At 46.4% G+C, this 15,032-nt stretch overlaps 1 protein-coding gene across 11 annotated transcripts in view; it reads right to left on the minus strand.

The window, feature by feature from the left end:
• The window catches only part of AAK1 (AP2 associated kinase 1), a 221,727-nt gene that overhangs the window by 89,079 nt on the left and 117,616 nt on the right, over positions 1-15,032 (minus strand). For all 11 annotated transcript variants that reach the window (XM_063932068.1, XM_063932073.1, XM_063932069.1 and 8 more), the window contains exons 7-14: positions 14,336-14,417; positions 13,178-13,310; positions 11,296-11,399; positions 10,290-10,369; positions 9,989-10,143; positions 8,794-9,074; positions 7,741-7,917; positions 6,633-6,850 (exon numbers count right to left, since the gene is read on the minus strand). In XM_063932068.1, coding sequence (XP_063788138.1) covers positions 6,633-6,850; positions 7,741-7,917; positions 8,794-9,074; positions 9,989-10,143; positions 10,290-10,369; positions 11,296-11,399; positions 13,178-13,310; positions 14,336-14,417 — 1,230 coding nt within the window. The remainder of the gene's footprint in view (positions 1-6,632; positions 6,851-7,740; positions 7,918-8,793; positions 9,075-9,988; positions 10,144-10,289; positions 10,370-11,295; positions 11,400-13,177; positions 13,311-14,335; positions 14,418-15,032) is intronic.

A 15,032-nucleotide genomic window follows, 5' to 3' on the forward strand; every position in this document is an offset into this window, starting at 1 on the left:
TCTGAGTGATTTCATCTTGAACTTGAACCTTTGTATGTAAGTGTTCAAAAGATTTCAGACTTAGAATAGGTCTCACCGAGCCGTCCGGCTTCGGTACCACAAACAGCGTGGAATAATACCCCTTTCCTTGTTGTAGTAGGGGTACCTTGACTATTACTTGCTGGGAATACAGCTTGTGAATAGCTTCCAACACCGTCTCCCTGTCGGAGGGAGATGTTGGTAAAGCAGACTTCAGGAATCTGCGAGGAAGAGACGTCTCGAATTCCAATCTGTACCCCTGTGATACTACCTGCAGGATCCAGGAGTCGACTTGCGAGTGAGCCCACTGCGCGCTGAAATTCTTGAGACGACCCCCCCACCGGACCTGAGTCCGCTTGTAAGACCCCAGCGACATGCTGAGGACTTTTCAGAAGCGGGGGAGTGCTTCTGCTCCTGGGAAGGAGCTGCTTGCTGCAGTCTCTTACCCTTTCCTTTGCCTCGGGCAGATATGAATGGCCTTTTGCCCGCTTGTTCTTATGAGAACGAAAGGACTGAGGCTGAAAAGACGGTGTCTTTTTCTGTTGGGAGGTGACCTGAGGTAAAAAAGGTGGATTTTCCGGCTGTTGCCGTGGCCACCAAGTCCGATAGACCGACCCCAAATAATTCCTCCCCTTTATACGGCAAACTTCCATATGCCGCTTGGAATCCGCATCACCTGACCACTGTCGCGTCCATAAACTTCTTCTGGCAGAAATGGACAGCGCACTTACCCTTGATGCCAGAGTGCAAATATCCCTCTGTGCATCTCGCATATAAAGAAAATGCATCCTTTAAATGCTCTATAGTCAATAAAATATTGTCGCTATTCAGGGTATCAATATTTCCAGTCAGAGATTCCGACCAAACCCCCCCAGCACTGCACATCCATGCTGGGGCGATTGCTGGTCGCAGTATAACATCAGTATGTGTGTATATACTTTTTAGAGTATTTTCCAGCCTCCTATCAGCTGGATTTTGAGGGCGGCCGTATCAGGAGACGGTAACGCCACTTGTTTTGATAAGCGTGTGAGCGCCTTATCTACCCTAGAGGGTATTTCCCAGCGCGCCCTAACCTCTGGCGGGAAAGGGTATAATGCCAATAACTTCTCTGAAATTAGCAACTTCCTATCGGGGGTAACCCACGCTTCATCACACACTTCAATCAATTCATCTGATTTCAGGAAAAACTACAGGTAGTTTTTTCACACCCCACATAATACCCATTTTTGTGGTACTTGTAGTATCAGAAATATGTAACGCCTCCTTCATTGCCGTGATTATGTAACGTGTGGCCCTACTGGAAAATACGTTTATTTCTTCACCGTCGACACTGGAGTCAGTGTCCGTGTCTGTGTCTGTCGACCGACTGAGGTAATGGGCGTTTTAAAGCCCCTGACGGTGTTTGAGACGCCTGGACAGGTTCTAATTGGTTTGCCGGCCGTCTCATATCGTCAACCGACCTTGTAGCGTGTTGACACTATCACGTAATTCCATAAATAAAGCCATCCATTCCGGTGTCGACTCCCTAGGGGGTGACATCCCATTACAGGCAATTGCTCCGCCTCCACACCAACATCGTCCTCATACCTGTCGACACACACGTACCGACACACAGCACACACACAGGGAATGCTCTGATAGAGGACAGGACCCCACTATCCCTTTGGGGAGACAGAGGGAGAGTTTGCCAGCACACAACAAAGCGCTATAATTATACAGGGACCACCTTATAGTAAGTGTTTTCCCTTATAGCAGCTTAATATATAATAATATCGCCAAAAAATGCCCCCCCTCTCTGTTTTAACCCTGTTTCTGTAGTGCAGTGCAGGGGAGAGCCTGGGAGCCTTCCCACCAGCGGATCTGTGTGGGAAAAATGGCGCTGTGTGCTGAGGAGATAGGCCCCGCCCCCTTCACGGCGGGCTCTTCTCCCGGTTTTTTCTGTAATCCTGGCAGGGGTTAAATACATCCATATAGCCCAGGGGCTATATGTGATGTATTTTTAGCCAGTAAAGGTAATTACATTGCTGCCCAGGGCGCCCCCCCCCAGCGCCCTGCACCCTCAGTGACCGCGGTGTGAAGTGTGCTGAGAGCAATGGCGCACAGCTGCAGTGCTGTGCGCTACCTTAAGAAGACTGGGAAGTCTTCAGCCGCCGATTTCTGGACCTCTTCTCTCTTCAGCATCTGTAAGGGGGCCGGCGGCGCGGCTCCGGTGACCCATCCAGGCTGTACCTGTGATCGTCCCTCTGGAGCTAGTGTCCAGTAGCCTAAGAAGCCAATCCATCCTGCACGCAGGTGAGTTCGCTTCTTCTCCCCTTAGTCCCGCGTTGCAGTGAGCCTGTTGCCAGCAGGACTCACTGAAAATAAAAAACCTAACAAACTTTTATTCTAAGCAGCTCTTTAGGAGAGCCACCTAGATTGCACCCTTCTCGGCCGGGCACAAAAACCTAACTGAGGCTTGGAGGAGGGTCATGGGGGGAGGAGCCAGTGCACACCACCTAGTGGTCAAACTTTTAATTTTGTGCCCTGTCTCCTGCGGAGCCGCTATTGCCCATGGTCCTGACGGAGTCCCCAGCATCCACTTAGGACGTCAGAGAAAAGGGGCAGACTAGATGGGCCAAGTGGTTCTTATCTGCCGTCAAATTTTATGTTTCTTCTTATAATTTTTATCACCTTTGGAATGAGTGGAAGTGGAGGGAACACATAGACAGACTGAAACACCCACGGTGTCACTAGGGCGTCCACCGCTATAGCTTGAGGGTCCCTTGACCTGGAACAATATCTCTGAAGTTTCTTGTTGAGGCGGGACGCCATCATGTCCACTTGAGGAACTCCCCAACGACTTGTCACTTCTGCAAAGACCTCTTGATGAAGACCCCACTCTCCTGGATGGAGATCGTGTCTGCTGAGGAAGTCTGCTTCCCAGTTGTCCACTCCTGGAATGAAGACCGTCGTCAGAGCGCTGGCATGTCTTTCCGCCCAGCGAAGAATCTTCATGGCCTCAGCCATCGCCGCTCTGCTCTTTGTACCGCCTTGGCGGTTTATGTACGCCACTGCGGTCACGTTGTCTGACTGAATCAAGACCGGCAGACCCCGAAGAAGATGTTCTGCTTGCAGTATGCTGTTGTAAATGGCTTTTAATTCCAGAATGTTTATGTGTAGACAAGCTTCCTGGCCTGACCACTTTCCCTGAAAATTTCTTCCCTGTGTGACTGCTTCCCAGCCTCGGAGGCTTGCATCTGTGGTCACCAGGATCCAATCCTGAATTCCGAACCTGCATCCCTCCAGAAGGTGAGAACTGTGCAGCCACCACAGAAGGGAAATTCTGGTCCTGGGAGATAGAATTATTTTCCGGTGCATGTCCAGGTGAGACCCGGACCACTGGTCCAGCAGGTTCCACTGAAACACCCTGGCATGAAACCTGCCATATGGAATGGCCTCGTAGGCCGCCACCATCTTCCCCAGCAACCGAGTGCAGTGAAGAACTGACACCTTTGCCGGTTATCTGTTTTACCATGTTCTGTATTTCCAAAGCTTTTTGCACTGGAAGAAAAACTCTCTGCAATTCTGTATCCAGAATCATACCCAGGAACGACAGCAGTGTCGTCGGATCCAACTGTGATTTTGGCAAATTTAGGAGCCAACCGTGTTGTTGCAAAATCGTCAGTGAAATGGCAACATTCTTCAACAATTGCTCCTTGGACCTCGCCTTTATCAGGAGATCGTCCAAGTACGGGATAATTGTGATACCCTGCTTGCGCAGGAGAACAATCATTTCCGCCATTACTTTGGTGAAAATCCTCGGAGCCCTGGACAGACCAAACGGCAACGTCTGAAATTGGTAATGACAATCCTGCACAGCAAATCTCAGGTAAGCCTGATGTGGAGGATATATGGGGACATGTAAGTAGGCATCTTTTATGTCGACCGACACCATAAAATCCCCCTCCTCCAGACTGGAGATCACTGCTCGTAGAGACTCCATCTTGAACTTGAATCTTTTCAGAAAGAAATTGAGGGATTTTAGGTTTAGAATCGATCTGAATGAGCCATCCGGCATCAGGACCACAAACAGGCTCGAATAAAAACCTTCACCCTGTTGAGACGGGGGTACCGTGACAATCACTTGATTTTGACACAACTTTAGTATCGCAGCGCTTACTATCTCTCTTTCTGGAAGAGAAGCTGGCAAGGCCGATTTGAAAAATCGGTGAGGGGGCACCTCTTGAAACTCTAACTTGTACCCCTGGGTTACAATGTCTACTATCCAGGGATCCAGGTCCGAGTGTACCCAGACGTGGCTGAAGAGCTTGAGACGTGCCCCCACTGGTGCGGACTCCCGCAGAGGAGCCCCAGCGTCATGCGGTGGATTTGGTAGAAGCCGGAGAGGACTTCTGCTCCTGGGAACTTGCCACAGCCTGTGACCTTTTTCCCCGACCTCTCCCCCTTGCAGCAAGGAAGGAGGACCCACGTCCTTTTTTTAATCTATTGGGCCGAAAGGACTGCATCTGATATACATAAAGTAAAAAGGAAGACTTACCCGCGGTAGCCATAGACACCAGGTCAGTGAGGCCGTCGCCAAACAAAACCCTCCATCGCCTTCTTAGAGTCAGCATCAGCAGAGACCGCCATGGCATTGGCCCTTGAACCCAAAAGGCCAATATCCCTTACAGCTTCTTTTAAATATGCTGCAGCGTCCCTGATGTGACCCAGAGTCAAAAGTACACTATCCCTGTCTAGGGAATCTACCTCAGATGACAAGTTATCTGCCCACTTTTCAATAGCGCTACTCACCCATGCCGCAGCAACGGCAGGCCTGAGTAGCGACCCTGTAGTGACATAAATGGATTTTAGTGTATTTTCCTGCTTGCAATCCGCAGGATCCTTTAGCGCTGCCGTGTCAGGGGACGGAAGCGCCACCTTTTTGGAAAGACGCGATAAAGCTTTGTCTACCGTGGGGATTGACTCCTACCTTTCCATGTCCCGAGAGGGGAACGGATATGCCACTGGAATTCTTTTGGGAACACGTATCTTTTTGTCAGGATTTTCCCAAGCCTTTTCAAAAAGTGAGTTCAGTTCATGAGATGGAGGAAACGGTACCTCAGGTTTCTTTCCTTTAAACATACAGACCCTTGTATCAGGGACAGCAGGGTCCTCAGTAATATGTAATACGTCCTTTATCACCACAAGCATGTACCGAATACTCTTGGCCAGTTTTGGATGTAATCTGGCATCACTAAAGTCGACACTGGAATCAGAGTCCGTGTCGGTATCTGTATCTACTATCTGGGCAAATGCACGTTTCTACGACCCCGAAGGGGTCTGGGTCTGTGACATCCGGTACTGATGCCAGTAAGGTGACTGGCCAGCCCTGTTAGCGCTTTTAATATAATCAATCAGCACCAAATTGCCTGTGCCCCCCCCCCCCCCCGGGTTCTATCTTCCGGCTTTTTGTGAGGGGGGCGACGGCGCGGCTCTGGGAACAAGCAGCTAGGTGTACCGTAGTGATCGAACCCTCTGGTGTCCAGTAGCCTAAGAAGCAGGGCCCTTGAACTCTTAAGAAGTAGGTCTGCTTCTATCCCTCACTCCCACGATGCAGGGAGCCTGTAGCCAGCAGGTCTCCCTGAAAATAACAAAACTAAATAAAGTATTTTTCTGAGAAACTCAGGAGAGCTCCTCAGTGTGCATCCAGTCTCACTGAGCACAGAATCTAACTGGAGTCTGGGGGAGGGGCATAGGGGGAGTAGCCAGTTCACACCCATTCAAAGTCTTATAGTGTGCCCATGTCTCCTGCGGATCCCGTCTATACCCCATGGTTCTTGAAGCATCCCCAGCATCATCTGGGACGTATGAGAAAACTCAATTTAAGTATTATTATTTTTTTGACAAAAGATGAACTCTAGCTGATTAAAACATTTTACAAAAACAAGATTTCTGTATTTAATCAGTCAAGAAGATAAGGTAAAAACCCACAAGTTCCCCATGCTGAATGGAGAGAAGTGCAGGATACAACAATGGGCCTAATTCAGACTGGATCGCTGCAGCGGCAGTGATCGCAGACTGAATCCCTATGTGGAGTGTGCACACGCAGCGGACGCACTGCGCATGCGCACCCTGGGAATCCAATGAGATGCTAAATGCATCGCTGGGCTGCGATCGCTTCTGCCTCACTGACAGGAAGAGGAGGTCGCGGGGCAGGAGGGAGCGTTGGCGGGGCGCGGTCTGGACAATGCAGGCGTGCCCGGACCATAGCGGATGCGTCACGTCACAAGCAGCCACTGCGACCCAGCAAGTAGCGACTTGGCAACGCGCAGAAGCTGCACTTGCAGGGAGCTACTCGCCAGGTGCAATGCTAGGGCCTGACATGCGGGGCAGACTACCCCTGTGCTGGCCGTCCCCCCACATGTCAGAGTAAATGATTGTAGATGTGCTAAACTTAGCACATCTATGATCAGATCTGAATTACCCCCAATGTCCTGTCTGACACACACGTGCATGTACTCTGTTTATAACGGAGATTAATGAAACCTGTTACATGTAGTTGCAGTTGTTCACATATTAGTGTACACAGCAAATGGTCTTTGCCTTATACATTTATACATTTTATTTACACGCACTTTGATTTATTGAGATTTGCTTCTGCTGCTGCAGCCTGGAGTAGTTGTGTAGATTTACTAGCAGGCACTCCGAAGACTGCGCTGTGTGTGACATCGCTCAGGATCCTCCTGTGTCCTCCGCGCTGCGTCTTAGGAGAGGAGGGGGGAGTGAGGGATCCCAGCTTAGGCCCTGCCGTGGGCTGTGCTGCTGCTGGCTGATTTATCTGGGAGGCTCTCATCTGAAACACATGGGAAACAGTGAATAGTCCCCTGCGACTGCTGTGTGATTTAGTGTTGACAAAACAATATTGTAAACATTTGATCTTACTGTACTCATCGTTTAGATTATTCCTTTTTAATTCACGTTAGTTCCTAATATTAGCTATTAAAGGAGACCCATCTGCTATATGCAGTGGAAGAAGCCAGATACCTCATCTCTAACAATACTCCCCATCGGATCCTGCACTTTCTCAGTCTGTGAGCTGGGATAGAGTATATAGCTTTCTGTAGTACTCTAACACCTGGACAGTGGTAAGATGGGACAGCAGAGAGGACAGGAGGTAACAACCTCTACGTACACCTGACCCACCACAACAGGCAGGGGAGGACAGGTAACAGTGGTAAGGGCAGGGCAGGAACCTGAAGCCAGCAGGAACATAACATGGCAAGTCACAAGTTGGCACAGATACAGTACTCCGTGATCCTGCACCCAATGTATGGGCAAGCTACCAGGGCAAATATCCAAAAAGAGCTTAACCATTATTCATAAGTGTGCAGTCTATCAAATGATGAGGAACCAATACAACGCAACTCTGTAATGTCACTGCTAAACTGCTAAGACTTCATATTCATACATTTTGGGTCAGAGACCCCATCAGTGGTCACCTGTACTATTCCCCGCGGCTATGTCATTAGCATATTATCGCAGATCTGCTGCATCCCAATAAGCTGTTGCAAATGCAACTGGTTCCATCTCTGAATCAGGCCCTACTGCTGACCCAAACCAAAGAACTAGCACTTGTCTGTATTAGTGACAAATTTATCCTCTTGTGACTTTCATAGGACTAAATAATATACACTGGGACAAACATCTAGAACTCCTTTACCCATTGCTGCCAGCAGCACTTACCCCCTGATCCTGGGCAGCAGGTATCTGAGCAGAGGCCGGCAAGGTCTGTGGCTGGGTGGGTAAAGACGCTTGCAATGGGGCCACTACTTTCTGCTGCATTGCAGCTTGTTGTGCCAGGAGTTGCTGCTGCTGTAGGTAGTAGGCTTGGAGGATCTGCTGCTGCTGCATGGCCTGGATCTGTGCGGACAGAGACACAGTGTGGTCTGAATTACACATAACCACAAATCACATATAGACAGGCATATAACAAAAAGCAGACGTATAACACACACATGGAAGCACTATATTAGCAAAGCATTAAATGAGAACTATTACCTAACATTATACAAGAAAATATGAATTTATAATGTGGTAAATAGAACAGGATTTCATAATATGTTTCGGGTGTATATGTTATAATATTATGCGGTACTTTATTATCATTAATAGTATTTTGTTATCGGCATGGGAATTAAATATGAATAAAGCAAGTTAAGAGATTTGGGGCCAAATATGTAATGTAGTACCTTTTATCAGCACTAAGTGACTTGTTGCATTGTCAGAAATGTAGAAATGCCGGAAGTCTACGCACTGAGATGTATTAAAAAGAGTTGCTGGAGAAGGGATCTGATGGCTCGCCCCTACAGTTACAGAACCACTGCACTGGCTGTATCGCATCAGCCTAGTGCTCTCATTCTGGAGACCGCTTGCATGAGGAAGACCAGAACCATTAGCGGGGCTGTTAGGTAGCAAATAACACCATCCTCAGATGGCGTTACCTGCTGCTGGGCAAGAACATTTCTACGCTTCATAAGTGTGCCCACACTTCACAGCCCTAGCTGGCTATGGCGGCAGTGTTAGCAACAGATGTGGGAAGCACCACTGATATCGCCACAATATGCCTCTTGATACATATTGGAGAAGTATCCATATACTTCTTAGAGGCCGTTTCATTGACACAACTTAAAACTGATGTAGTCACTATTTAATAGTGTAAAACCATATAACATACATCTCACAAACAGGGTACACCAGTTCAGATAATGTCATTTCTGATCTACACATAATACTCACTTGTTGCGCTTGCAGCATTTGCTGCTGATATAAAGCAGCTGCCTGTTGCTGCTGTAATTGCTGTTGGAGATATAGCTGCTGCTGTTGGGGATGAGGCGCCGGCTGTGCAGTTGGTGCTGTCGGAGTCTGTGCCGGAACTGCAGCCTGTGGAGCCGCAGTCACTGGGGTGGCGGGCTGTGGGGAAGGTTGGGCCGGCTTAGGTTGCTGTTGGGGCTGTGACGCTGGCTTTGCGGTGGGCTGCACTGCGGCAGGGGCCGTGGGCTGAATGCTGCCTGCTACAACTACAGGAACGGAAATAGAATCATTGTTAGAGGTGATCTTATTGCGACTTTATAGAGACAATGCACCAATGAAGAAAAATTTTGCATACATTAAGTAGAATTGCCTCAGGGTAATACTAGGGTCCTGATGGAGAGTAGGGTGTAAATCGGGCATACACTGCTTAAAAGAAGCGTAAATGTAAAAAAAAAAGTATAGTCACTCACAGGCAGAGCTGTACAAATGCCGCATTTGTGCATGTGCTGCTAGTAATCATCACCATCAGTAGTGGCCATCTGCACCTGCCTTACACTATGGGGTACATTTATTAAAGCTTCTAAAACAGAATTGGTGATGTTGCCCATAGCAGCCAATCAGATGCTGTCTATCATTTTCTAAAAGACAACACAGAAATGATAGACAGCATGTGATTGGTCGCTATGGACAACATCACCAATTCAGTGTTTTAGAGGCTTTAGTAAATTTACCTCTATGTGTCTATTCTCCAAAATAGCTATAACCTTGTTCCATTACATGAATCATTTATAGGTGCTGTGACATCTTGGTACGCACCAATGTATGAATCCACCTAAACTGCCCATTACTGTGCCGGTAGAGAAGCCCCACCTTCCTTACATGGCAACCTGCTGCAGAGGAATGCATGAGAGCATTATGGAGCTCTTTACTTTTGTGGTAACACTTCAGTCAATTTAGGCTACATTAATCAGTGCAGTAATACAAGTATTTGCTATAATTCAAAGTCAAATAGTGACTTTACTTTCTGCTTAAGGTGTTATTTTAAGATCAAAACATTTTGGTGTGACTTAATCTGCCTCTGAAGTGTGAGCATCTCTGCATGTGTATACAGGGGTGTTTGTGCATTGGAAACACAATCCGTTCCTTCTATTAAACCGGAATAACATTGAGGCCAACGCACCTGGTGTGGCGGGGGCTGGCTGCACCGTGGGCCGTTTCCTGGGTGTTAGAGCTGGCTGGATTGGAAGCATCCCAGGGTTCGGCTGAGTCTGACCAGCTTTTGGCCTCTGGCGAGGAGCAATTGAGGTTTCAGTTGTTGGTACAGGATCAGTTAGCCTGTAAAAGGTGACAATGGAAAGTCGCTCTCTGTGCTATCCAAAGGGTATCGCTATGCAAGTACATACTATGCAATGCTAGCTCCATGGTGGCGAGCAACAGTCATACAACCACCAATCACACTGGAGGTAGCACATGGGACTTACCTGGTCTTGGGTTGGGATTTCTTAGCAGCAGCTTCTCCTGCTTTCACTGGCTCAGGCAGCTTTGCAGGGATGGCAGAGTCCTGGGAAGACAGAACAACAATGAGCCATGCGGATCCTACTCAGACTTCAGATACTGATGACACAGATAGACAATGGAGCACTTCTCATTCTAGCAATACGTTTTTTTATGAAATTAATCTTTTTATTGAAAGATTTTGCAAGAAACAACTCTACAACTAAGCAAAACCAAACCTGAACCATAAGCACAAGAAGAAGGGCGTTTGCAAAATAAGATAAACAAAACTGCACATTCAGACTATTAGAAACTGAATTTGGGAACAGATAACAGATCAGCTATAACAATGTCCATTGAGGAAGTGGCTCGCCATGATAAATAAAACACGAGGCAAAACTTTAGTGAACTGACCTCACCAAGGGTTATGAAAATAACAGGTAACTCAACAATTGGTATGAACCAGATAACCTCCATACGCCATTCTACCCAATTACATCCCTTCTATGCAGTCCACACATAACTTTCCAGATTTTATCTGTCTTCACTTTCACATCCGCTGACTCAGGCCATCACTTCTGTGTGACTGCATTATACAGCCCACCAAGAGCCTCTGCAATCTAGCCTGACCAATGTGCATTATGTAGCATTATCTGTGTGTATTAATGCCCATTTCCCTATAGATTGTAAGCTCTTACATCTATGTCTGTCTGCTGTTACCCATCCTTGTTTTATTACTATTTGTTCCCAATTGTAAAGCGCAATGGAATAAGCTGGCGCTATGTTAATATAAATAATAAATGACACCGGGTGAATGACGCTAGTTGTACAGGCTGGAAATTATCCAGGTCACCTCTGTGGGTACATACTGCAGGTGTACTGAGGCACCATGAGATCTAGATTTTGTGGGATTTCTGTAGGGCCACCCTGCTCTTATAAGTGAAATTACTAGCAATGAATAGTGACACACTTAGAACCAACACAGGCACTTACAAGAGTATTTGGTACAGGGCACTCCCTTTTTGCTAGCTTAAAGGCAAAATAGGAAACTTGGTATATATCCGGTCTCTTGTCTGGATCCGGCTCAAGCATGTACCCTGTAATTGGATAGAGATACAAAAATATATTTTGCTTTAAATACGTGTTTGCATGTCACAATAGCAATACAAAATAGCATAGATACAGTGGCTAGATGGCTGTGGGCATTGTCAGCACTGAAAGAACAATTCTGACAATAGGTGAATTACTATCTATTGACAATCATCTGGCCCTCTAAGCGTGCGGATGGGGCCAGTGTATTGGCCACCCCTTCCAGTCATCTCCTCCTACCCTGAGTGCCGGCTCTGAGTCCAGGCTCTGTTACTGAGAGCCAGCGCCTTCTGTCCCCATCGGCGCCTGCAGCTCAAGCTCCACTTGCTCCACCCTCACTATGCCCCTGGATGGGGCAACAGTAAAAGGATCCGGACCCTTCTGCTATCTGGGATATTGCAAGGCAGACTGGGGTAATAATCACGGAGGATTGTGTATATGGCGTGTGTGTGTGTGTGTGTTCTATGTCTAATTTATCAATGCAAGCCCAAAGTTTGCTACTAAAGAATAAAATTACTGTAATTTTTGAGACCCTAAAGTCATATGAAGTACTGAAAATGGGATTTTTGTATTTATGGTAAATTATTTTCTTATACTCCATTGTGGGACACTGGAATTAATATGGGGTTACGTGTGCGGGGCAGGAACTTGGCACTTTAAATTTACCCCAAAAAAGCTGAAGCTCCTACCCCTCTATACAACACAGGCCTTTTTGGGAACTCAGTCTTGCCCAAGCTCTTGTCAGCGCACGTTATTCCCCATGGTGATCCTAGTGTCCCCAACCCGATGATCAGAGACAGTGAGGGGTGTAGTGTATCTTACAAAACCTGCCCGTGTGAAAAGATTGTAAAATGTAGGTGTGTTGGCACCTGTATATACCCAAACTTCATGCAACCTCATGGAACATTCAAAATGTCTTCCATACCAGGTCCAGTAACCCAACAGAACAATGTGGTTACATGAAGGTTAGCGAATTTGTGACATATGGGCAGTGTTGTCCTCATAGATAACAATGACAGACTTATCACAGAGGCATACAGAAGTACTGAGACTGTAGATGCTCCCGATAGGCAATGTGCCAAATAATAGCAAAGTGCTTGGAGCCCTTATGTGCTGTCATTGCCATCTCCTGTCATAATGGACAATTCTCCCATACAGTCTGCACTTGGTCAGCATGGTTTGAAAAATGACAGGCAGATGTACAGCAACCAGAACCGAGTACAGACAAACACAAACACACAAACAGTTGCCAATAGCCTGGAGCCGCAGGTTACAATGGGCTTGGTCTTTATTAGCCCCCTATTCCGAATAACGTTGTTGTTCAATAGCAGTTTTATACAGTTCCTTTCATTACTGGTATACAGTCTCAGACAGCTGGTAGGGCCACCTCCTGCTTCTTTGTCCTGATAAATGATAATAATCATGCATTGGCAGTACAGTCATTCAGACAATACTTTGCTGCATTCGGATTTTCCTCTATACTTGGCAAAGAGCCTGGGCGACTAAATCGGTACCTCGGTTTACAGTGTTATTATGTTTGTCAATGAACTGAAGCAAAAAGCTATTTTGACTAAAATGCTAAACTCCTAGGAAGCACAGACATACTGACAAATAGCAAATTACATCTGACATCTGAGCGTGTCACTAAATTCTGTACTGCACCGTTCCGAACATGATCGCTGGAACAGCTCTCTCCTCTGTTCTCACTGACTGACTGCGATAAACACTGATAAAAATAAAAGGAGTAGTCGTTGTGTCTCTTACTGGAAATACACAGAATACTTACGGATGAGGCAGTGCATGTCGTGGGAATAGCGGGAGTTGTCAGGGATGGTGAAATTCCCATCACAAATAGAGACCTGGCTCTCTCCAAATGGAAGGGTGAAAAAACACACCTTGTATAGCAAACATCCCAGGGCCTGAGAGGAAAGAGATACAGGATGAGAGGGGCAGGGACTGGTCATAAACACCATAGTGGGCCACGCAACCCTGCCGTGATTGCAGCTTACAAAGCAAATGATCAAAAAGGTACAAGTGTTGGATTGTAAATTCAGTAGGAATGTATAAGCGTGTATGTAAGGCGTGTAAAGTGCTTGAAATATGCACAACTGAACAGGAAGTGCTGGCTATACGACAAAGCCCAAAGAGCTTGCAATCTATTCAAAAGAAACCTGCCTCATCCAACTCTAATGCAGTCACCTGGTGAATTCACACGTTGTGGCTTTGTAAATGCTTCTAGCGCTACAAGAAAGGATCTATCACTGAAAGGGCAGCAAGTAATCTTATCTGAACAGCTTTCCTGCTATTGAATTGCAATTTATGTCCAGAATACAGAATTGCAGTACACCGCCTAAAAAAATCAATAGGAACGCTATTAAGAGTCATCTTGAAATGCTAGAAACATTTTACAAAATATGCAGCATGCGGGAATGGAGGGGATCACAGCCTCCTGTATAGAACAGATGAGGTTTTCCTGCTCTTTTCTGTAGCCTGTTATAGACAGTTGTGTGACATGAAGATGCAGCTTCCAGTTTCTACAAGTGAACATTATAATTCTGAATGCTTACCTTGCAACAATGATTAACGGATCTATAACCATTTCTGTTTTTATGATGCAAACCAAACCAAAGTGTGTTACTTACAGTCTGATTAAACTACAGGAGGGCTAACTGTACAGACTGATCACCATACAGAGTTCTCATTGGCTGTATGGCTTGTTTTCACCCAATGGCAATCAAGTACTACATACTGTAGATTTATGCCTACCACACAGGCAGGAGAAAATACCTGGGAGAGGAGCTGTGTAACGTGAAATGCCCCTACTGGGAGTAATGATATTTTGTTCTGGGGATGATAGTCAGAACCTACGTGCAATGTGAGACACCTACAGGACAATAGTACATAACATATGATATCAATGAATGAGGAGATGTGTTTAACATACCCAGATATCAGCCTTGGCAGTGATAACTTTGCCGCTGTAAAGATTCACCATCTCTGGGGCACGATAGGAAAGCGTGGTGTACCTGAAACAGAGGACATTGGTATTTACATAGTTGGAGAAATGATTCAGGACTTGATCAGTTAAAGATAATCAAGTTGGCAGCCAGCAAGACCCAACCCATTCTACACCCATCTTTATTGAGCTCTCAGCATGTTTTTTGGCATTCTTGTTACATTTCTGGTGATTAGATTATGGCATCAAAATGTATTTATCTGAAAACTGTGTACCTCTAAGCAACACATGTGTGAACGAAACAAACAAACAAAAAAAACACATTTCCAACACACTACTCTCTTTCGTCGCAAATGTATGGGGGGACTCAAACTAACGCATTTTTCTGTCTACTATGATGCAATTATTGTACAGAGGATACTGGAATGGTCTCCGGCAACTGACATTAAGCAGAGGGTTAACATAGAGAAGGAAAGCCTGCCGGTACCTATTGCACAATACCCCTGGAGGTCTAAAGTCCCCGTTATTTTCCAACAACTATTTGCCCCACTTTGGCTCGTTGGAATAGAGTGAGAATTTATCCTACATGTCCTCTAAATTCTCCCCTATGACTCCATTGTTTAATAACCCTGACTTTCCCCCGGGGGTTGCCAATTCATACTTTGTAGCCTGGACGAAACAGGGG

The sequence above is a fragment of the Pseudophryne corroboree genome, chromosome 6 (assembly GCF_028390025.1).
Source record: "Pseudophryne corroboree isolate aPseCor3 chromosome 6, aPseCor3.hap2, whole genome shotgun sequence".
Lineage (NCBI taxonomy): Eukaryota > Metazoa > Chordata > Amphibia > Anura > Myobatrachidae > Pseudophryne > Pseudophryne corroboree.